General features: G+C 38.1%; 1 protein-coding gene across 26 annotated transcripts in view; it reads right to left on the bottom strand.

Moving 5' to 3' along the window:
• Positions 1-2,286: 2,286 nt before the first annotated feature.
• Positions 2,287-22,451, bottom strand: part of LOC124132118 — a 239,477-nt gene continuing 219,312 nt past the window's right edge. For 25 of the 26 annotated variants that reach the window (XM_048382600.1, XM_048382610.1, XM_048382612.1 and 22 more), the window contains 17 exons: positions 20,606-20,635; positions 19,668-20,240; positions 19,451-19,528; positions 18,874-19,191; positions 17,129-17,377; positions 16,791-16,904; positions 14,888-15,448; positions 13,798-13,803; positions 10,575-10,688; positions 9,706-9,937; positions 9,225-9,415; positions 6,577-6,714; positions 5,884-5,997; positions 5,029-5,361; positions 4,408-4,638; positions 3,985-4,098; positions 2,287-3,370 (listed from right to left, as the gene is read on the bottom strand). In XM_048382600.1, the coding sequence (XP_048238557.1) occupies positions 2,766-3,370; positions 3,985-4,098; positions 4,408-4,638; positions 5,029-5,361; positions 5,884-5,997; positions 6,577-6,714; positions 9,225-9,415; positions 9,706-9,937; positions 10,575-10,688; positions 13,798-13,803; positions 14,888-15,448; positions 16,791-16,904; positions 17,129-17,377; positions 18,874-19,191; positions 19,451-19,528; positions 19,668-20,240; positions 20,606-20,635 (4,001 nt within the window). In that variant the 3' untranslated portion in view covers positions 2,287-2,765. The remainder of the gene's footprint in view (positions 3,371-3,984; positions 4,099-4,407; positions 4,639-5,028; positions 5,362-5,883; positions 5,998-6,576; positions 6,715-9,224; positions 9,416-9,705; positions 9,938-10,574; positions 10,689-13,797; positions 13,804-14,887; positions 15,449-16,790; positions 16,905-17,128; positions 17,378-18,873; positions 19,192-19,450; positions 19,529-19,667; positions 20,241-20,605; positions 20,636-22,451) is intronic. The other variant, XM_048382604.1, reaches the window with a different exon arrangement.

Genomic DNA, 22,451 nt, shown 5'->3' with positions numbered 1-22,451 from the left:
TGTTGAGTATATATACTGTTTCTGCTATTTCTATTAACCCTACAAAAATAACATTGTTGAATGTGTGAAATCTTGATAATAAATAATAATTAACAATCTGTAAGTAGCATTTAATTACTAACATCCTGTTTGGTGCATTAAACTTCTTACTTGAAACAACATTATGATAACCGTTCACTAGTTTCTATTTGGCAAGAACATGTCTCTTTTCCCTCTTAAGGGACTGGGCTAGGTTTCGACACTTCATTTTCCTCTTGGTTGGCATCAAACTACCGGATTATGATTGCAGTATTATCTTGCCCAACCTGCAGTATATCAATGAATTTGTAATGATTTGAATGTCACCCCTCGAGATTTATTGTCGTTTTTGGCTAACGATTACAAGGACTGTAATTAGGAATATTTAGAGGCAAATGATCAACAGTGTAAGTCAATGTCTGATCGTACACCGATCACATCCACAAGAAATCTCCTCGTGCTCAAAATAAGACACCTGATTCTCAACTGAGACATGTGCTGCAATTTCTGACGCAATACATGGGATAATTTCTTGTCGATTCTGTGCTGGAGGGTCCTTGAGGAATCTTGATATTATTGCTCTAACCCTATAACCCAACTGATCCCATAGATGCTCGATTAGATTCACACCTGGGCAGAGTCTCAGTGGCGTTGTTCTGGAAATAGTCAGTCACAGCTCGTGCTGGTCGGTGTGGTCAGGCATTGTCGTCCATGAAGACATGACGTGTGGCATGTGTATGGTTATCAAAATGAGTCCAATATGATATCTTGGTACCTTTGTCTATGTAATATCCCCTGAGCTGTGACCAAATCAAGTTTACAATCGAAGGAGCAACATCCCCATACAATTACTGGGCTGCCACCACATGTCACTCACTGTTTCCTGGATGCTGGTTGATAATAAGATGTTCCTCTTTGCCCCCATACATGAGTCCTACCATCAGATTGGTGCAATAACATCCAACTCTCATCAGATCCAGTGTGATTGAACCTGCAACCAGGCTAAATGGTCCCGTATGTGTTGAGGTGAGAGGAGTGGATGTCTTAGTGGTCTTCTGGCCCTTAATCCTGCCATTGATGCCTGATAGTGCTGGGGGACACTCTGTTGTAGGTATGCCGGTGATGATGAAGAACTGTGCAAGTTGCAGTCGACAAGTCACTGTGTGTATTCTATTGCGTCGACTGATTACAGCATAATTAATGTTTAACACGGCCCGACATGACATGCCAGTTTGGTGCATGTCAATGATTTGCCATTTCATTCAAAATTGTCACTTTCTGTCATCAAACATGAATTTCTCTATAGAAACTCCTTAGGTGTGCAAACGACTTGCATAAACAAACCCACAATGTTGGGCAGTGAAGGTGGCTACCATTCTTCAGGCAGATGATGTGTCAACACACAGTACCATTTGAAAATCACATTTACACTCAAATCAAATTTGGTAGTGACATACTTTTCTTGAGGTGTATATATTTAAAATATTCATACAGTACAGTGTATGTAACTATAGTTCACCAATTAGTTGTGTCACTACATTGGTGTGATATTCATCAATTAGTTGTGTCCTATGTGAGATGCTGCCCTTAACCCCCTTTTGTCGTACCAGTCACCACGCTCGGGTGAATTTGTACCTATAACAATATGTGCTTGACAATTAGGAAGACCCCCCCTCCCAATAAACCACCTGCTGCCCTGGATCCTATTCCACACGATGAATGCCTGTGAGGGATTAATCCTGACTTCAATGTTGTTACCAATAAGGCATAAGTTGTGGACATGGCATTCAAATGGAAAAGCAGACAAAAAAAGCCCCTGTAATGTGATAAAAAAATCAGAGGTTGTTGAAATTGCACAGCGTGGCAAACACCAGGAACCCACTTTAACCCCAGTGATTGGATTCCCTCAGTTGTGGATTTTTTCGTTTTGCCCCTCGTTAATAAATGTTGATACAGATATTTGTATCTTACTCAAGCCTTAAATATCACATTACCATCTGCTTGTGGCTCTTCACCAACATCAAGATGATGCACCATGACATAACCCTAGTCCAATTCAATGTCGCATGAAACCCGACCTACTCACTCACTCCAAGGGCTTTTATTCCCTTCTTAAAACATCTTAAAACAACTTTCTGAAAAGCCTTACCAGTCTGTTAATTCATCAACTATTTTCTTAAAAAATAGGTCATTTAAACTGTTTTCTGATACAAAACCAAAACAAATATCTGATACAAAACTGTAGGTAAACAAAACAAAGACAATAAATAGATTGTAAAGTCTTTTATTTATTATAAAATTGCCATATTCTGCAAAAATGAATTTATTACATCTATACAAAACACATTGACACTAGTGATCTACATTTGGTTTGTTGTGGGTACAGGACGTTTGTCTACAGAAGCATGTGGCTCGTGATGAAGGACCTAGATGAGACATGGACAGTGTGATAATGGCTGCAGCTACAAGAAGCAGTGACGAGTCAGTTGCCCATTCTGTACACAGATGATGAGCAAGTATACAACAACAGACCCTAAAACTTTAACATAAGCACAGGAGGTAGGTGGTGAATGTGAGGCGCTATTGGGCTCATAGCTCCCCCTGCTGAGCAAACGGTCAACTACCCTGCCTCATGGATTCAGGTATAACCCTGATTAGGAATACCTCCTTGGTTAAAGTCCTATGTTACAAACTGGATGAACACATATATTAGCAGTTGATTATAGAATAGAATAAAGTTAGAATTTTCAGCCTCTGCTGCCCTCTAGCTCTCCTCCTGCTGGTTGGTCAGATGTTATTGTACATGAACTACGTAAGATTTCAGACCTAATTTCACTCAGCTGGCTGGCTGAAGCCACCTGGAATAAATCATTCTGGCTTGATACCATCTGCTTTATTTCTGAAGGATCTGACACCCCTACTCCGACACTGACGAATCTAGCGCCTCCATATTTAATATCTTCAGCTGCTTCGATAGTTTCTGCAGAGTTGATGGAAGACTTTCCTACTGTGAACAGCATGGCGATGTTGTCTGCATTGGATCTATCACCCAGACTTGGGGAAAAGACTTCTGATGCTGTTCTGATTGCATCTGCGATGTTTGAACCACCAGGATTATAGCGTGTAGTGAGGATGGCATCCTCGATTTGATTGATCTGCCTGTAGCGTTTGAGACTGAAGGCAAGTCGCACACGTGAATTGTAGGTAACAAGAGAGAATCTGTGTTCTATGCCAGTAGATGTCAGATCCCTCACAACAGCAGCCAGGAACTTCTGCATGACGCCAAAATTCTCCTGTCCAACAGAAGCTGAGGAGTCGAGCATGAACACTATGTCCCTCGGTGCCTGACAATCTGAAAGAGAAAGTTAAACTTGTAGGCATCCTTGCTGACACTGACTTCATTTACATGAAATAAAACAATGTCTCCCACAAAGAAAGATGGCCATTTAATGAAATAAAACAATGTCACATATGAGAATGTCCTAGTCAATAAAATAGACAATGTTACACAAGGGGTACCCAGTCATGAAATAAAACAATGTAACACACAAGGGGTGACCTAGTTTTGAAAAAATACAATGTCACACACATGAGGTGACCTAATTATGAAAAAGATACAATGTCACACACATGGGATGACCTAGTCATGAAAAAGATACAATGTCAGACACAAAGGATGGCCTAATCATGAAATATATAATAATCCTGTAGGCATAAGAATTCTTAATTATCCAACATGCTAATGGTGCTGATCTGAACAAAAGAATTGACTGACAGGATCATCAAATACTACTATGTAAAAAATGAGTTTGCCTCACTTAAGAATCTATTTCTTCATCTTTTCCAATCATATTTGTTTCATCGTTCTAAACACTAATCCTCCTTTATTCAGATGTGTCATAAACACAGTCTTCTCTCTGACTGTAATATTTATATAAAAAAAATATTTATCCTGGTTTCACTTACCAAGCTCACAGTTGTAACCCAGGAATCCTCGAGGACAGTCACATGTGTACTTCCCAATACCAGCAATGCACACACCTCCATTTACACATGGGTTGTCGGCGCACACACCAGGGTCTGAAAAGAAGAGGACATAAGCATTTCATTTCATGTGGTCATGTGGGTTGCGCACCCCCCCCCCCCCCCCCCCCTTTTTATTTCGAAAAAAATCTTTATTTCTGTATAAATTACCACCAAAGACAATAAATAGATCTTAATTGTGCACCCCCCCTTTTCAAAAAAGGTGTATCTGCCCATGTACATGTTGCCAATTTTCAGAAATTGTGTTGATCAGTTAGAACTGCCAGCAAACATGGCTTCTGGGAGGTAACTTTTTATTCATTATTTCAAGTTATCAGATTTCTTGAGGTCAGTGTATCTTCCTACCTCTGCATATGGAGTCCAGGATGCCAGTAGAGACATTATACAGCTTTGAGAAGTCCTCAATAAGGAAGGCATTCTTGTCAGTTGGTTCACTAGCAATTCCCTCAATTTCCCAGGCATCAAATCTTCCAATACCAATTGCAAACATGTGGATTCCAGCATCCTTTGCGAGCTGAGCTTGGGGGATTGTATCTTCTGCGTTCACATTGGACAGGCCATCAGTGATCAGCAGAGCTGTGAAAATAGAGAACATGATAGTCTTGTCATAACATTCCAAATGATGCTCTTTACATGTAGTGCCTGTAAGTAGTGTCAGCAAATACTACATGTGTAAGATAATAGTCACATTCTATACAGTCACAACATGTATATATGTTACAGCTTATGTCAGTATTACCCAAACAAATTACAAATCCTCTTATTTGTATGAAAACCAATTCTTCAGGTTCAGTCTTGAAACTCACTAATTCCTGGATTTTTTTCAGGTAATGAATTCCCACTAGATTGTATGACTGTATGTGACACATGATAACCCCTCTAAACATTTGAACCCTCTCCCATAGGTTATTCACTTTAGTTGAGCAGTTAGATGATCCATTTGAATTCCGATTATGAAAAACTTACCAAAGTTTGGCACATTGGGTCTGTCACCACGCCTTCTGGAGAAGACTCCAGATCGCATCAGCTTTATTCCTGAGGCAGTGTTTGTGTTACCATATTCGTATGTCATGCCAGAAATGGCATCCTTCAGATCCTTCTTGTTGTTATACTGGTCCAGGTAGATATGGGAGCGGGCATACTGGGAGAAGGTTACCACAGCAATACGGGTCCGAGATGGGCCAACATTCAGGTTGTCGATGATGTGGTACATGTACGCTTGGATCTTCAGGAAGTTGTCATATCCCACACTGCCAGAAGCATCCAGGACAAAGGCAAGGTCAAGGTCATCCTGACACCCTTTTGACAGAATGACACAAGTCTTTTTAGTTTGAATAGATTCAGGATGCTTTAGGCTCTAACTTAACAAAGTGAAAAAGAACTTTATCAAGGCTTTTTTCTCTTAGTTTTTTCAAAAGGTGGATTAACATTTTTAAATGTGTGTTAGCATACAACATAATGTAAAATGCAAGAACTACCACCACCATTCAGCTGATGAGCAAGAAGTAGCCATGAAATGTTGTGTATGTATAATAAAGAAGCTGTTATCCATAATAATATTCCTTGTCATAAGACTACCAACATGATGTGAGTAAATACCTTTTTACTCCCTACTGGTAGGTCAACCAAACATGAGGTAAAAAAGTGATAGAAGAGTTCTTTAGATACTGATTTTGAATTTTATGGATGAATAATTTAATTTGTCCCCAGTGTAGACAAAAATAATTGAATAGAATATTTTCTTGTGAATTAAATTCTTATTGTCAAATGTTGGTAAGAGAAATCTTTAAGTTTACACTTTAGATACATTTGACAACTTACGTCTTTCACAATGTTGACCAGCATATCCAACTGGGCATCGGCAGAAGTATTCCCGGGCTCCATTGATGCATGAGCCACCATTCATGCAGGGGTCTGAGCTACACATGTTACTTTCTGAAAAAAAGTACAAATTACATGACAGTGCAACCTAACTAGAAATATTGGAAAACTATATATTTTGTAAGGTCCTGACTTAGTACTTGTTTATTTACCATCATTTGATTCTTTGGTAAGTAGAATCTCTCAAGCAGAAATTCAGATTTTTGGTCAACCAGATCATTTAACTAGACACAATCTTGTGGTTTTTTTTAATAATCTGGTGATCGCTACTTAATGGCAGTAAGTGACTGGCATATCAATGCATAAATGTGATAAAACATCACAAATGATAATTGCTGTATACAATAGAAATTAAGGAATAGATAAGTTGTTGATCATATTTAATGGAATGTGCATTGAGAAGCATTAAATATCTGACCCATTTTTAAAATTATATCTATGTATCTAAATAATGAGCAATATGTAATGGCTCAGTCCCTTGAATAATTAAGACCTGATTTTATATAACTTCATTGCAGAAAATGAAATCAGTTGTCCATAAGATCTTGCATCTGTATAGACTTCAATATGCAGGTAACTACATTGTAAATATGCCATTCCCTTGGTCCCTGCCTCCATCCCATATGTACTGACCTTCACAGACAAACTGGATGAAGTTCTCTTCCAAGCCCTTTAGGTCATTGGCCTCATTAGCAGTGTACATCATTTGATCGCTGGGCCGGGAAACAAACTGTGACAGCATCTTACGGTCAGAGCCACTTAGGTTAATGCCTGGAACACAGACCACTCTCATCAGAACAGTAGACCCAACAGGTGCAAGACAGAACAATACCTGACATAACTGAGGATTTGTCTTTACCTACAGAAAATCGTGAAAGGTTCCCAATAACAAATTCCCAGTTTTTTAGTTTTGTAAAGGTGACTTGTATTTCATTGATAACTGACACCAATATAGAGAAAACAGCTTAATGCACTGAATACAATGTTCGAATACCTCTGAATTAAAGAAAATTGGTGGAAACAAAATAATACTTCTAATTTGCACGCCAAGGAAACCTTGTACCAAAGTCTATGGTAATTCCCTATTTCCATTTATAAATCAAAAGCTTGCTAGTTGGAATAGTACTGTTCTCATTGTCAGTTTCTGTATAAACAAATCATGGGAACTGACTCATGTCCTTTTATAGATAACAGAAACTGTAATAGCCCAGAAATCTAGGTTTATGGACTAATGGTGTTTTACAACATATCTATGACCGCCTCCGTGGTCTAGTACGTGGTAGAGCGTCCGCCCGTCATACCAAAAGACGTTAAAAGATGGTACTTGTTGTACCCTATCTGGCGCTCGGCATTAAGGGGCTAAAACAAGGACTGGTCGGCTTGGAGTCATTATACTGTGTCTGAGTGGGATATTCATGTTAAACTGCGGCATGGTATCTCAGTGAGCTAGCACTATAAATCAGCATCAGTCCGGACTAGTACAAGCGGCCACACAAACACACACACGTACATGCACGTCGCTATATAAGTGCAATAATCTTGGACGCGACGTTAAACCCCATTTCACCTCACCTCACCTACAACATATCTATAATGATTTACCACACATACACGTTTGGACATTTAATCCAAGAATACATATCAGTGCAATAAGCAGAACTTTGCCATAATGACAAATATTAAATTGTATACAGATATCTGGCTCATTCTCAGACTGGTTATTTCCATCCAAGAATTCAGAATCATCCTACTCTCTGAATGAAACTGTGGCAGTGAACAGAAAAGAATGTGATAAAGGCATTTTATCTTGTAAATATATACGTATACATTGTGCAAAAAGTGCCCTTGTGCAATGTCAAGGTACTTACTTGATTATCTCATTGTTGCAAACAACTCAAATGTCATATGACCGTATTGCTTGCAGACAACATGAAGGTGACACAATGAAAAAGGTAAATAGGAAAACTACACTATTGGCATTTAATGAATCAGGTGTCTGAATTGCAGAAAAACTTGCATAATTGACAGGGCGACACAGAGCATCAGTTTAGAGAAGTTTGAAGAAATTTGTGGGTGAAAATGCTGAGTGGAGGCCTAGTTTTGGTGTGAACAACAGACATTTGGTATATAGTGTGTCTTGCATGGGTATACCCCAACTGGTCAGGAGAGCCGAAGGTGGGGGTTTTGATTCCCGGCCGTGTCATACCAAAAGATGTTAAAAGATGGTACTCATTGTTACCCAGCTTGGTGCTCAGCATTAATAAGGGGCTAAAACAAGGACCTGTGGGCTCAGGAGTCAGTATACTGTATCTGAGTGGGGTATTCATGTTAAACCGTGGCATGGTATCTCAGTGGGCTATCACTATAAAATTGGCATTCACGCACGCACAATGCTATATATAAGTGCAATAATCTTGGATGCAACACTAAAACCATTTTCACCTCACCCAACTGGTCAGTAAAACAGATAACAGTAAAGGCTGCAAGTCTAGGGTCATCTGATACTTCCAAATTGACTATTTGATGGTGCCTAAAGCTAAAGCAATCAGGATAAAAAAACATTTGCTGAAGAAGATTCCGCTCATGATGGAAGTGCAGATGGAGAAAACTGTTAAGTGGTGTAACTTTAAGGAAAGAGATTTTTCTAACCAAATTTTCTCTGACAAACTGAAGTTTCAGTTATTTTGGATATCAAGAAAACAAGCCAAGAGCTGCCAAGTGCTTCAAATGGTCCCCAAATTTTCCCCAAGCGTTAATGGAGTAGGGTGGATTCAATCAATTCTGAATGATGCTCCTGTTGATAGTAATGGGAAATTGAATTCCAACAACTACTGTGAGGTTTCACAAGAGGGCATCCTTGATTGACATTTTGGCCAGCATTGGAATCCTTTTCAACTTTAACAAGACACCGATGAGTTCACACCTTGTGATTCACCAGCACCTGCCTGGATACCAATCACATGATTGTCTTGAAATTTACAGCAGCTTCACATGATCTCAATCAAATTGAAAGTGTTAAGTCCATGATGAAAGATAATGTGGAAAAGCTGTCACCAAAGAATATGAGTTTATGGTGCTAGGTCATTCAAATCTGAGATGGCTTAACCGAGTTGTGCATAGACAATCTCATCAACCAGCGTTTACAGAGAAATGGCACTATTACAAATTAATACCATTAATCTCCTACAAGACATTCATATATGAGAAATATGAAAGAAATGGTCACATTTTTCTGCTTGATACTATATAATTTTGATTTCTTCTAAAACAACCTTACTCACCAACACCCACAACCTTGGCGCCAGTGGACTTCAGCTTGTTCATCTCTAGAAGTACCTCCCGGGAGTTCCTCATGCTCTTGGTGATGAGGACAACATAGTTGGGGGTGGTCTTCCTATCACCAGGGCTGTTGAGCACTTGGATTCTTACTTTCTTCAGGGCCATGGATGGGTTGGGGTCCCCATAGGATTTCCTGGGAGCAAGTATAAATGTGTACTTTGAAGTGTTACACCATTTTGATGATGTCATGCCTTGAAGTAATTACAAAATGAAATACAATTGTCAGATATACCCCATACTCACATATACTTACAGAAGTTCTTACACTTAAGTTACATGATACAAACTGGCCCTTTTGACTTCTTTTTGTAGGAAGAAACTGCGCTACCTAGCAGTCAGGGCAACAATAAAAGTCATGACATAATAACTGGGAACAAAAAATACATACCGGTGGGTAATTAAATGCTTATGAGGAAAATGTACCTGAGCTTGGCAACAGCTGACTTGGCAGCCTTTTTGTTAGAACCTTCATCCAGAGTGAGGTGCAGGGATGGGAAGTCACTGAAGCTGACCACACCGACACGGTAGTTGCCAGAACGGAATGTCATCTTCTTGATCACCTCACGTACAAATCGTTTTGTTCTTCTTAACTCTGCTCGACTCATGTAGCGAGAAGTGTCAATAACAAACACAACATCAGCTTCGCCTTTGCACACTAAAACAAGAAATACACCACAAGTTGCCTTTGATTCCTGATGTGGAGAGCATTGTCAACAATCATTACACAAAACAAGCAGGTAACCTAATGACCAAGTTATAGCTTAATTTCCTTGAGAGTTTTTTTCTTCCATTCATTTATCTTGAATGGCATCCTAAATAAAATAAAGGTACGTTGCCTTTTTGCAAACTGTCAAAACATCTTTTGATTTTCAATCATATGTACCGGTATGCCAAGGATTAGCATTCTTCACACGGCTTTGTTGAGTAATTTTTTATTTTGTTGCATTTCATACTTTCTTTACGTTACTTCCACTGCACATAATGTACAATGTCGGATGCACTAATATTCATTCAATGAAAGTGTGAAGGGCACGAAGAACATAACCTATGGAAGCAAACTGCCAAGAGCTTAACATTTGTAGATGAAATAATACTGTTTAACTTCCTTCTGGAAGAAGACAGACAACGTATCAAACCATTTTGTCCTTTGCTAGAGTCAAAATGGCACTATCAATACAACCACTTCAAATTTTGGATCATATGTAGGCTATGTTTGAGAAAATAATGCAATTTCTATTTCCTCTTCAACCTTGGGTTATGTACATCATTATTTGTATGCATTAACTTCTCACCTCTCTCACAGTTATCGCCTGTGTATCCAGGGGTACATTCACAGACATGTCCAAGAGACTGACTGCGACACTGACCTCCATTTTGACATGGGTCACTGGCACAGAAGTCCTGGTCTAAATAAACACATGAAAATGAGAATGTCTTCTACTAACAAACCCATACAAACATATTTTAATAGGTTACCATGGTTACTGTTGTTAATTTATTATTAATGATCAGGAAATTAGACGTTTGTTGGAATTCTTTGCATTAACAACCTTATCTAACAATTATGCAATGGAGTCATCAAATGTTGATGTATCTTGCCATGTGTTCACACATCAAGAATGACAAGCACGTTTTGCATTTGATGACTCCCATATTAGTTGCAAGATAATGACTGTGTGCACGACATACACTTTGTGATGATGCCTTGTAAGCTCAATGTACTAGACTCAACAGAATTATTATGATTTCATTCACACCAACAACAGATAATGATAGCTGACAAGATGGGGCCAAAGCTATCAAGCTGAACCATGGTGCCTCTGCTATTGAGGTATGTACGCCTATCATGTGCAGGCTACTGCCATGAAGCTGACATACAGTTTATTCACAGCTGACAACCCATGCAGGGTCACTGCATCCAGGAGCAATATGTAGATAAGCAGCAGGAATCTAGCCTATTGGTCTCAAATGATGTGATATCAAACAGACAAACTGCAGGAAAGGCAAACATTAATACAAGATGACATTATGATTCATATTTACATCAATGAAAAGATTATATATTGTCTTTAATAACACTAAATGCATTACATTCTGGACAAGCAGTAGATAGTTTTGGAAAAATGTTTTCACTGAATCAGTGGAAACTAAATAGCTTGTTGGATAATAAATCAAGATTCAGAAAATACATAAACCAGATACATGGATCTGGAAACTTTGTTAAGTTGTATTCAACTCTTAATTGAGTGGTATTAATGATATCCACTTGAGGAATGGCAATTCACCACTTAAATGCATCTTCTTTTGAATTGCTAATGATCACATTGCAAATGAGACATTTTTATTCAAGGGAATGTAACATTACCGTTGGAGCCATAAAAAAATGCATGCCAGTGGCATAGCAAAATGTTGGAACCTACCAAGAAGATACTGTCAAACATTCTAAAGACTTTGTTCATTTTACAAAAAAAGAGACCACAAGGCTCTGTAGCTCACCTGACTTATGAAGAATTTCTATTGTAACAATTGTTTTGCAAAGGTCTCCCATATCAAAAGATGTAATATGGTGAAACCTTGCCTTGAAGATCCCACTGACCACCACTCTTCCTTTTGAAGTCCATTTAGTGTTTATGGCATCCATAGGAGAGAACCTACTTGTTAACCATTCATTCCCAATGTATGCAACTAATCTGATGAAACATTGAGGCAGGCTAGGGTAAGATATGCTTTTCCAATTTTGCACCTACATTGATATTAATTGATCACAACAACATTTTCACTTTGGTGACATCAACAATTATGCTGTATAGGTGTATCAAGGCAAAGGTCATAACACAGCAAAAAATGGAACATTTGTTTGGCCTCACTACTAACTATACCTGAGGCAAAGTTCAGTACATTGTGATTAATTGGTTTCTAAAGATGGCCTTGTAGTTTCAGGGGAGATGTTGAAAATGAAGAAGTTAAAAATGGAGGGTCAACTGGATGGACACAAGGATGGTGGACAACGTGCCATGACAGTAGCTCACTTGACTTTCAATCAGGTGGGCTAAAAACCTTGAGGCGATTTTTATCATATGGTGGATAAAAGTTATTTCATCAAAAGTAGAGAAATGAAGTGATGGAAAGGCTGGTAGAATTAATGTTTCACTTTGATTATTGATTGAGATCAATTCTTTATGATATGCAGATGAAGTAGAAAAGAAACCCCTATTTGTCAGTTTCTTTCATTGAAAAGAGGGAGACCCTTAATACAATATGGTTCCTATGTTCTGTGATCTAGGTCTCATGCTGTTTGAGTAACATCACAAGTGCTTAAATATTAGTCTTCTTCATGGAGTACTTTTTTCAGGATCAAACTGACTAAACTGGGCATCTTCATGCTGTTTCTATATGTCTGAACTCTATGATCATTCATATCTTGGGTGCAAGGGATGATTGGAAGAGGTTAATATGCAAAACATCTGATGCAAATGTTTATATGATTATCAAGCAAGTTATGACTGATGATTCCTATAAATATTTAATGAATACTAAATCAAAATTATGTTTTTTATTTTTAGACATGATTTTAAGTACAAATTTTTGTGTGGTGGAAATGTGTTATTTCTACTTTTTCCGCTCCATAAATTGCTTGATAATATAACGGACATGTGATTCATATGTTGTGACAATGTGACTGTTAGTCATCTGTCATGTTCTAAAAGAAATGAAAGTTTAAAACAAACTGATATTTTCTGATGTTCTGATGGGTTAGTTTTTACAATACAACTGTTAAAGAAATATTAGAAACAGTGATCTACAGATTCAAAGTGTTTGATTTGTGAACATAACAGACAGAGGAATGACAAAGACATCACAAGAACATCATAAACATGTGACTTACCTGACAGAGAAGGGATATATAGCTTGATAATACCCCGAAAGCATAAACAAAAGTTTGCTTCACATTGATTGTCTAATTTACACTCCCTTGTTTTGATTGTTGCTTTTCGCAATGAGATGTCAGTGAATTGTTGGTAATAGTTGAAGATGATGTACTTCATGACATTACAGAAGATCTCATGTGACATCACTTATAGCTGGCTTTGCTAATATCAGTTGTAATGACTGCCAAACAATTTCTGAAAGACTATAAATATCTTTTTAAGATACATTATCCTAAATTCCTTGATGTTTACATGTTGACCTCTCACTTATCAGTCTCTGCCGTTCTAAAATCTTATAGATTTGGCAGACTATATTTCCCTTCCAGATTCTCAGACTCAACAACATTATGCTTGATTACACAAAACAAACAATGAAGGCATTGGATCTTTGTAGTGCCCAATAAATCACAACAAACTATTCATTTTTCCATTGTGGAAGCTAATATTGACTTGTTATACAATCAAATCTTTGGATGATTTGAAAATTTCAGATTGGAATGGAAAAACAAACACTTTATAGTCATCTCCTGACACACAAAGCTGTAACACATGCATTGAAAATATTTGAATCACACAATAGTCCTACCTCTCCCTGAAACCAGACAAAGAGGGACACAGTTATTACATGGTCTTCAGATGGACAATACACAATCACCATATAACACCTTACCATGTACATCAAACAAGGGTGTATTGATACCACCACTAGGCTGGTGGGTCATATCTGATTTCATCATATCAGTAGTTATGTAGTACAGGCAACCTGAACACACTGTTGCTCCTGGTAAGTGAGCGAGTATGATTATGGTTTTACACTGCCTTTTGCAAAAATCTAGCTATATCACGCTAGTGGACATGAGAAATGGGCTTCACACATAGTGGGAATCAAAGCCGGCTTTTGGAATGAATTGTTTTAACCAAAAGGCTACCTGATTACCTATGCATTTGAGGAACCATCACTTGAGTTGTCGACTATTCTCTTTGACAATAAATTTAATTGACGAAGATGAAAGATGAAAGAAAAGAGCTGATGAGAATACATGTATATCTGAGCTCTTCCGAAGTCCACAACCTCATGACTACATGGAAACAAAACACTAGTACACTAGGTATATGATTCCAGTACATACAATATGCGAATGTTAATGTACAACTAAAAGCATGTGTTGATGTGAGTGTATCATGTGTGAATTAGACGAGTAATTGATATCAGTTAGAAATATATTGAAATTAGACACAAATGAAAAATATCATTCCACTAGTATATTTTCTGTGATGCATGTTATGCAACAATTTCATATGAGTTACTCATCTAAATTTAGATCTAAGCACAAATAACAAAATTTTGAAAGAAACACAACTGTGAATGAAGGTTATGTGAGATGACAAAATTTGAGCTATCATTACAATAAACATCTAACCTGAAGTTACTATTACTCATGAAAAGTTAAACACAAAATACCATTGGGTGGTATCACCTGATCTCTTTGTTAAGTTCTTAAATTACCTGTCATGTTTCAAAGAAGAAAGTGTTTGAAAAAATCCTTCCTAATCATCACAAAAGTATTTCATTTTTAACAGTTAAACCAGGTGCTAACAGGAAGAAGCTCCTTTCTAAATGCCTGTTAAACCACAGATTAACTATTAGTAATGTATTTATGCCTTGTCTTACATACCGTTGGTGACAGGATTGAGCACAGCATCACTCATCTCCTGCAGTGTCACATCACTTTCAATTTCCACAAGGTTCAAGCCTTGGGACAAGGCGATGTTCTCAACTTCATCACGCTGACGTAGGTTGACACCAAGGGGAACAACAGTAATACCAGCATCAAAGGCAAGTTCAGCTTCAGACATGGTGATATCTCGATTGATGTTGACATCTCCACTGGTTAGCAAGTAGGCAATATTCTTGGCGAAGGGGCGATCACCTGATGCACCATTGAACATGACTTGGCGTGTAACTCTGAGGGCATCTGCAAGGTTGGCCTGGCCTCGTGTGTAATGGATACCGCGGAGAGCACGGCTGATGGTCTCCTGGTCTTGGTAGGCTCCTAGGCCAAACTGCACCATAGCACTAGAGCTGTACTTGAGGGCACCAACATTGATGTCACAGGCATCCATGTTCATCTGAGCCAGGATCTGCTGAGCATACATTTGGATCTGCTGGAAGCCGGAGGGGCCGACTGATGTCGAGGAGTCGAGGATGAAGACGACATCGGCAGCACTGCCACAGGCTGGGAAACAGATAAGGATCAGGTTCACAGTATATGTAACAATCATAGTTATTACTTTCATTATGTACACAAATTGTATTTTCATTCTGAATAAAGCTTTGGCTTTGGATAGGAAGAAACTTGGGAGAGTTGAGTGAGAGCTTTGAGCAGGCAGTTATATCACTGCATGTCAGCTTGATGTCGGAAGAAAGGTCACTGCAGGTTTTAGAGGTTTACCAACTTTGGTGAAACCACAACAGTGGTATGGTGCTGACAAACAATGTATCATAATCACAGCAAATCTGGGATTTGAACCTGTAGTGATTTGATGTGCGAAATAGTGGCAATTTAGACAACTTGGCCACTTGTGCCCCCAGTAGAAAGAATGAAGTTTTAGTAATAAAGTATGATTCAAATATACCGTATTCTCTTGAGTATAGTGTGCACCCATGTATAATGCACAACCCCCTCTAGCGGATTCAATATTTTGGAGAAAAAAAATATTTGTGGTTGCTGTTAATAACGGTGAGTTGTGCGATCTTCCGATCACTTCACACACGATTTCGCTGAAATTAATTAAAACAATATAATTTTTTTTGTGAATAACATTAATGAAATAAGTTACAAACATAAGTCCAGATATACAAAGAACACTTTCTATAGCCAGACAGTGTAATTACATGATTAATTTGCGTACTTCAGTATGGATTTGTTGACATGGTATTTCCGGTGTTACGTGCTCACGGTAATGTCTTTCCACGGGGGGAAAACATCAAAACTCATTAATTCGTGTATAATGCCCACCCCCTTCTACACAGCTGTGTTTTTTGGAGAAAAAAAGTGCACAGTATACTCAAGAAAATACGGTATCTATGTCACAAGTTCTTCCTAAACAAGCAAGTAATTTGCAAGCAGATGTAACATAAATATTGATTCAAGAAGCTGTATACAACGGTTTCAACCTAAGACCTTGAATATTTCATACTGACACTATGATGTGGCCAATCCCACATCTACAGGGTGATTTTGCAGAATAGTGACAAAACATATATATGTGAGGATATATTTCATGGATTCTTAGTTAAACAGAAAAATGATTTTCAATTTTTGTCCCACTTTGTACATTTATTTTTAAACCAACAGTAAGAGATATACCCCAGTCAGTAATAATAAAAACAAATTATTTTTCTCAGTGAAGATGTTATAATCTTAATCTCTTTACCATGTCAAATATCCAAGTAGTGTTTCTTTTGATTGCATAGCGTTGTGAATTATGCTGATATACTTATGCAGAGATATAAGGTAGGTAATTGTTTATCTTGGTACAAGAAATGTAATATTGTTTTTCATGCCTAACACTCACTCTTCTCGCAGTTGTCACCAAAGAATCCTGATGGGCAGATACAGGTGTAGCTCCTGAGTCCATCCACACAGTTGCCACCATTCTGGCAGGGGCTTGTATCACACTGATTGGGATCTGAGGAAGAAATGTTGAAAGAGGCATTAACATTAGGCTCTTCAACATAGATAAGAGAGTAAAAGTTGATAGCTGCCGTTAGCAATATTCGAGCTACATCACAGAAGCCTGTAATTTACTTAGCCTGTACCAGACACACTGGTGACTGAATAACGAATGCTCTATCCTGCTCTATTCTGCTAGAGGGGAAACAATCAGCTAGCGGATCTATCTATACCACTGACCTGTACAAATTGGTCTGATAATGTAGTCAGTGAGTTCTTGCAATGCATAGAAGTCATCTACATAGAAGAGATTCTCATGGATGGGTGGAGATGTCATGCCAGTCAGTTCTGCAGTAGCGCCAGAGAAACCAACAGCCAAGGTAAGGATGGTGATACCCTCCCGTTTCATTCTTTGGGCTTCTGGGAGGGTCTCATAGTGATCAATATTAGACTGACCATCAGTGATGAGCACAACCATGTTAGGTGAACCTAAAAAATACAAAAAAATTAGAGCAAAACATGTAGATCTTGATTGCTCCAATATATTTGTATGCCAGCTCCAGAGTTGAACTGATGAGCATAATAAACCTAAGCTTCAGTATAACATCTGAGAGCTGGTAGCAAGGTGAATTCAAATCATCATCATGCATCAAGATATACAATACTCATTTTTAAAATAACAAGCGTATAGTAACTTGTTGCAATGGAAACGTAAAAAATAAAAATTTATAAAATTCCTAAATAACAAAAGGCACCAGTTCAGTATGTGCCTATTAGACATGCAAAGTTTTGTAAGAAATTATTTAACGGTTTTTGAGTTACGCTCCGGAAACGAACACCAGCCCTATAGAACCTAAGTCCAACTTATTGCCATGGAAATGTAAAAAATAAAAATTTATAAATTCCTAAATAGCAAAAGGCACCAGTTCAGCATGAGTCTGATAGACATGCAAAGTTTCGTAGAGAAATATTTGACGGTTTCTGAATTATGCTCTGGAAACGATTTCCGCACGCACTCACGCACGCACGCACGCACGCACGCACGCACGGAACCCATTTCTATAGAGAAATAATTAGACAGTTATTGTGTATGTTGAACTTAACACTCTTTGAACAGTATTTCAGCTATATCATAGATTGGGAGGATGTGGGAGGGAAACTTGAAAAGATGGAGGGCTAAAATATTAACAACTTTAGTAAAACCTATGAGCACACATATGTAGCTGACAACAAGAGTGACTGAGTGAGTTGGTGGGTTAACGCCGCTTTTAACAGTACTCTAGTTATATCATGGCTTGTCAGCTTAATGTGAGTGAGGCTCGAAGTGATGTAGGTCTCAGCGGTTTACCACTTTGGTGAAACCCGGGTATGATGCTGACAAACCTAGACACATAATCGGGGCGAACCGGGATTCGAACCCACAATCATAGGTTTCTGGTGTGTCCAAGAGATGCACAGCGAATCGCAGCAGCTTAGATGACTTGGCCACCCGTGTCCCGCTGACAATAAGAGCAACAAGACCCTTGCCATAATATAAGAAATCTCTGCTTAAAGCAGAGTCCATTGTACAATCCTGACTATATCTTAAGCATGAGTTTATAAATCACTATAGAATAGTAATGGTACCAGGAGTTTGCACCCATCACAAACACATGAAAAGAAACAAACTGTACAAGTCAAAATAGGGAATTTGCATTGTGATCTTATCATGGTGAATCAATGATTTCAACCAACAATCATGGGATGATGACTGGCCACACATTCTTCAGTTATATATATATTTCACTGTTTCCTCCCATCATACTTGTGCCTTCACAAAATGACAAGGTAACAAAATGTGTGTATTAACATGACAACAGAACAACTCAGTTTCATTTTGATGCTAGTCATAATATACAGAATTAAGCATAACTGAGATTCCAAAATATTTAAATCTATTGTCATGCAATACTGAGGTCCATTTCACCAGCTGCAAGAAAACTTACTTGGTCTATCGCCAGCAGATGTTGAGAAGATCTCTCGACGGGTTCGGCGCAGAGCTTCAGCTGTGTTGGTGTAACCGTATATATAAGGTGTATTCCTGACTGCTTTGACTATCTCATCCTTACTATTATATCTATCAAGGGTGAACTCAATACGTGCAGCATCACTGAAGGTTACCATGCCAATGCGGTAGAGGCCAGCATCAACGTCAATACCATTGATGATTGTAATGGTAAAGTTGCGGATTCTGTCAAAGTTCTCCGTTCCAACACTTCCAGAAGAGTCAATGATGAAGACAACATCTGCTGTTGACGTGCACACTGTGGGGAAATACAACAAGAGTCATCAGAAGACAGACTGGCTGATCGTTATATCCCCCCGCATTATATGCCGGGGGATAACAAATAATATAAATACTTCATAGAAATATACATGATATACCAGTATACAAGATGATTTAACTTACTGACTATAAAATAACTATTTTGTGAAAGTATTCATATGGCAAATCACCATTTCTGTCACTTTCCATACACCATACACTTTCCAGAAGTACCGGTATTGGTATTGTTACCCTACCTGGTGGGGGTCCTGTGTACTTGGTCCTGGTTGGGCGTGGTGTTGTTGTCGGTGGAGGAAGGGTTTCTTGTGGAGGACCTACAAGACAACAAGTCTATTAACCTCAGCCACAATTTATGGATTCACTGTACCTCAAGCTTATATGAACGCATCATGTGCACTAACATTATGTCTACTGATGTATTTTGGTTTAAGCACACATAAGTATTCAGCTCACCATTTTCAATTCCATATGCCAGTCTTCCAGGCAGTTCAGCCATCTCAATCTCACTTCCAAGCAATACCTGGAAGTCATCCAGAGGCAGGGAAGAGACTGAATCAATTTCATCGGTGTTGCCCAGTTTAATGCCAACAGTGTATATAGCAACATTTCGGTTCTTTAGTCTACGGGCAGAATTGATTGCTCTGCGGGAATTCAAACTCTTCTCATTGGCAGTGACCATGACAACGTAGTTCTTTGCCTGAGGCCGGTCACCATTTCGTGACTGGAACATCTGGTTGTAAACTGTGTCAAAGGCACGGGCCATGTCTGGGGCACCACCAGGATTGTTCCTCATTGTTCTGCCAACAGCATTCCGATAGTCATCACTGAAGCCATAGTCATCCAACTGGAAGCCCACCTCTGGTGAACGAGTGAAGGTCATTCCTCCCAAACGGTATGTGCCATCATTAACTTGATCGCTTACTTCATTTGCCATGTTCTTTACAAGGTCAGTCATCCATGTGAACGTTTTGTCATTGACAGTACCATCCAGCATGAAGATAACATCATAGCCTGTCTCCTTGTATGCTGTCAACATATGTCAATTTGTTAACATGGAAAATAATCAAACATCCTTTCTGATGCATTTTGATTGAATAATGTAATATTGTAGTGTCACTGATACCTTCAAAGCTACTCTTTTCAAAGGAGTGAAAACAAATATTACTTTTAGGGAGAAAGAAATAGAACTATGGTTCACAGATGTCATAATTCTAGTGATTTCCGAGAAGGAATCCAAAGGTATAACAACAGATGGTTCACCATGTCATATAAGCTCACACGGCTCATTGACAGATTATCTGAATGTTGAAATAACAAACAAATAGCTCTTATTTATTATATATGAGCAGAATAAAGATATCCCATGCAACTTGCATTGTTTTCATTCTTACCCCTTGGTCTAGTCGTAGTTGTTGGAGCAGCTGGAATACAAAGCAACAGAAAGTTGAAGGGATGGGTTGCTACAATAAACAGAGCTGGAATAACTTGAACACTGATGAATACATACCCTGACATGGGCAAAATTCTTACATAAACATGTGACATCACGTCTTTCTAGTAGTTAGTTACGAAATATTGCTGTGAGCAAATTTCCTTGTTAATTTATTATCTTTATATTAGCTGTAGCTGTATTATGTATACATATACTTTGAAACATTGTTAGGTTGTACATTTGAAGGTACAGAAGACAGAAATTGTTAAGTGTCAGTTAAGAGCTTAAATTACACAACTTGTGAAATAGACAGAAATATTAGTTTTGATTAAATCTAACTTTATCAAGTTACTTTAAGATGAGAGAAATATGTAACTGAAAAAATCTGAAACTTCATTATTGGATAAGAAGGAACATAGAATAAGGAAGATAGATCAACCAACTGGAATATCCATGTGAAAAGTAGATTTAGGTAAATATGGTAAATGAAATGCGTAAAAGAATACAAATAAGTTGAATTAACAAGTGTGTTCATTTATGCTTTGGAGTTTTGATTTTATGACTTTAAGTAGGAGTCAATGAATATTCCAGTCAGCCTTAGCTACTTCCAAATGTGATGCCTATATACATATAAATATGTAAACTGTGATGCCTTGAAGTTGACAATGTATGGTGGTAAATCTTGCAAATTAAAGCATCACATGGAGAAGTTGAAAAACTGAGACAAAAGAGAAGCCTTTATGCATATTATGTGAGTGGTAGGTACTACTGGTATAGAGGGACATGCTTACACTTTTTGTGAACACCTGGTGTAATCACTGATTTCAGGGATCCATTCATATAATCTTGTCCACTCTTTTGCTTTTTACACCCAATGGAACTGCTTTAGCAGATACTCGCTACTGATTATTCTCTGGCGTTGACGTTTCATGTATTTGGGTTACAAAAACCAAAACTGACATGGTTCAGGATAAAACATCTTCAAAATTGAAAGATATATAGTTTTCTTTGTAAACATATAATTGTTATAGACTTGAATGTAAGGTCAGGCCAAATTAATTTAGGCCGTTGAGTTGTCTACATTTTGGTCACTGCATAAAGACTTCCTTTTCTGAGGCTTTTTTCATTCTTTGGTTTACAGATCAACTACAATCACCGAAACATCTCATAAATGTGAATTTTCTTCTTCCTGCCATTTGCCATTTCAAATTTTACGAAACCACTCCAAAGTCGATTGGTATAAGATTCAACACTAAAGGAGCACATTTTTTTCATTTGAATGGTATTATATTTCTCCTTACAAAATATATTTTGAAAAGAACATTTAAAAATTATGTGTTTGCAATTTTCTTTTTTTGACTATTTCTTAGAAATAATAATCTGTAAACCAAGTAATATAATAGTCCTAAAGATAGTAGAAGTGTGTGATAAGAGGGCTAAGAGTGAGAAGTGAAAACATTGGAACATTAGTCATAGGTGATGGCTTGACGGACTAGAAAACTACAAAAACACCCCATGCATCTTTGACAAAAGACTCAACAAACACATGGAGGTGCAATAACAACATGTGTGCATTAAAGTGACAACAGAACAGCATTGGAACGAAGGAAACTTGGGAATAATGTGCTGGATGGTAAAGTCTTAAAAGTTGTGCATAAGAACATAGGAACAAAACATCACTGATCACAGCAGTAGGAGATTGGGAGAAGGACATATAGCCGCATAGGAGCATAGAATTCTCAAACAATAAGTTTGTAATGGATGATGTTCATTATCAAGCTTATTGCCTCAAGAACATGCCAACC

The sequence above is a fragment of the Haliotis rufescens genome, unplaced genomic scaffold, assembly GCF_023055435.1.
Source record: "Haliotis rufescens isolate VD_foot unplaced genomic scaffold, xgHalRufe1.0.p SCAF_4, whole genome shotgun sequence".
Lineage (NCBI taxonomy): Eukaryota > Metazoa > Mollusca > Gastropoda > Lepetellida > Haliotidae > Haliotis > Haliotis rufescens.
Note: the sequence above shows the minus strand (reverse complement) of the source record. Positions and strands in the feature narration are given on the sequence as shown.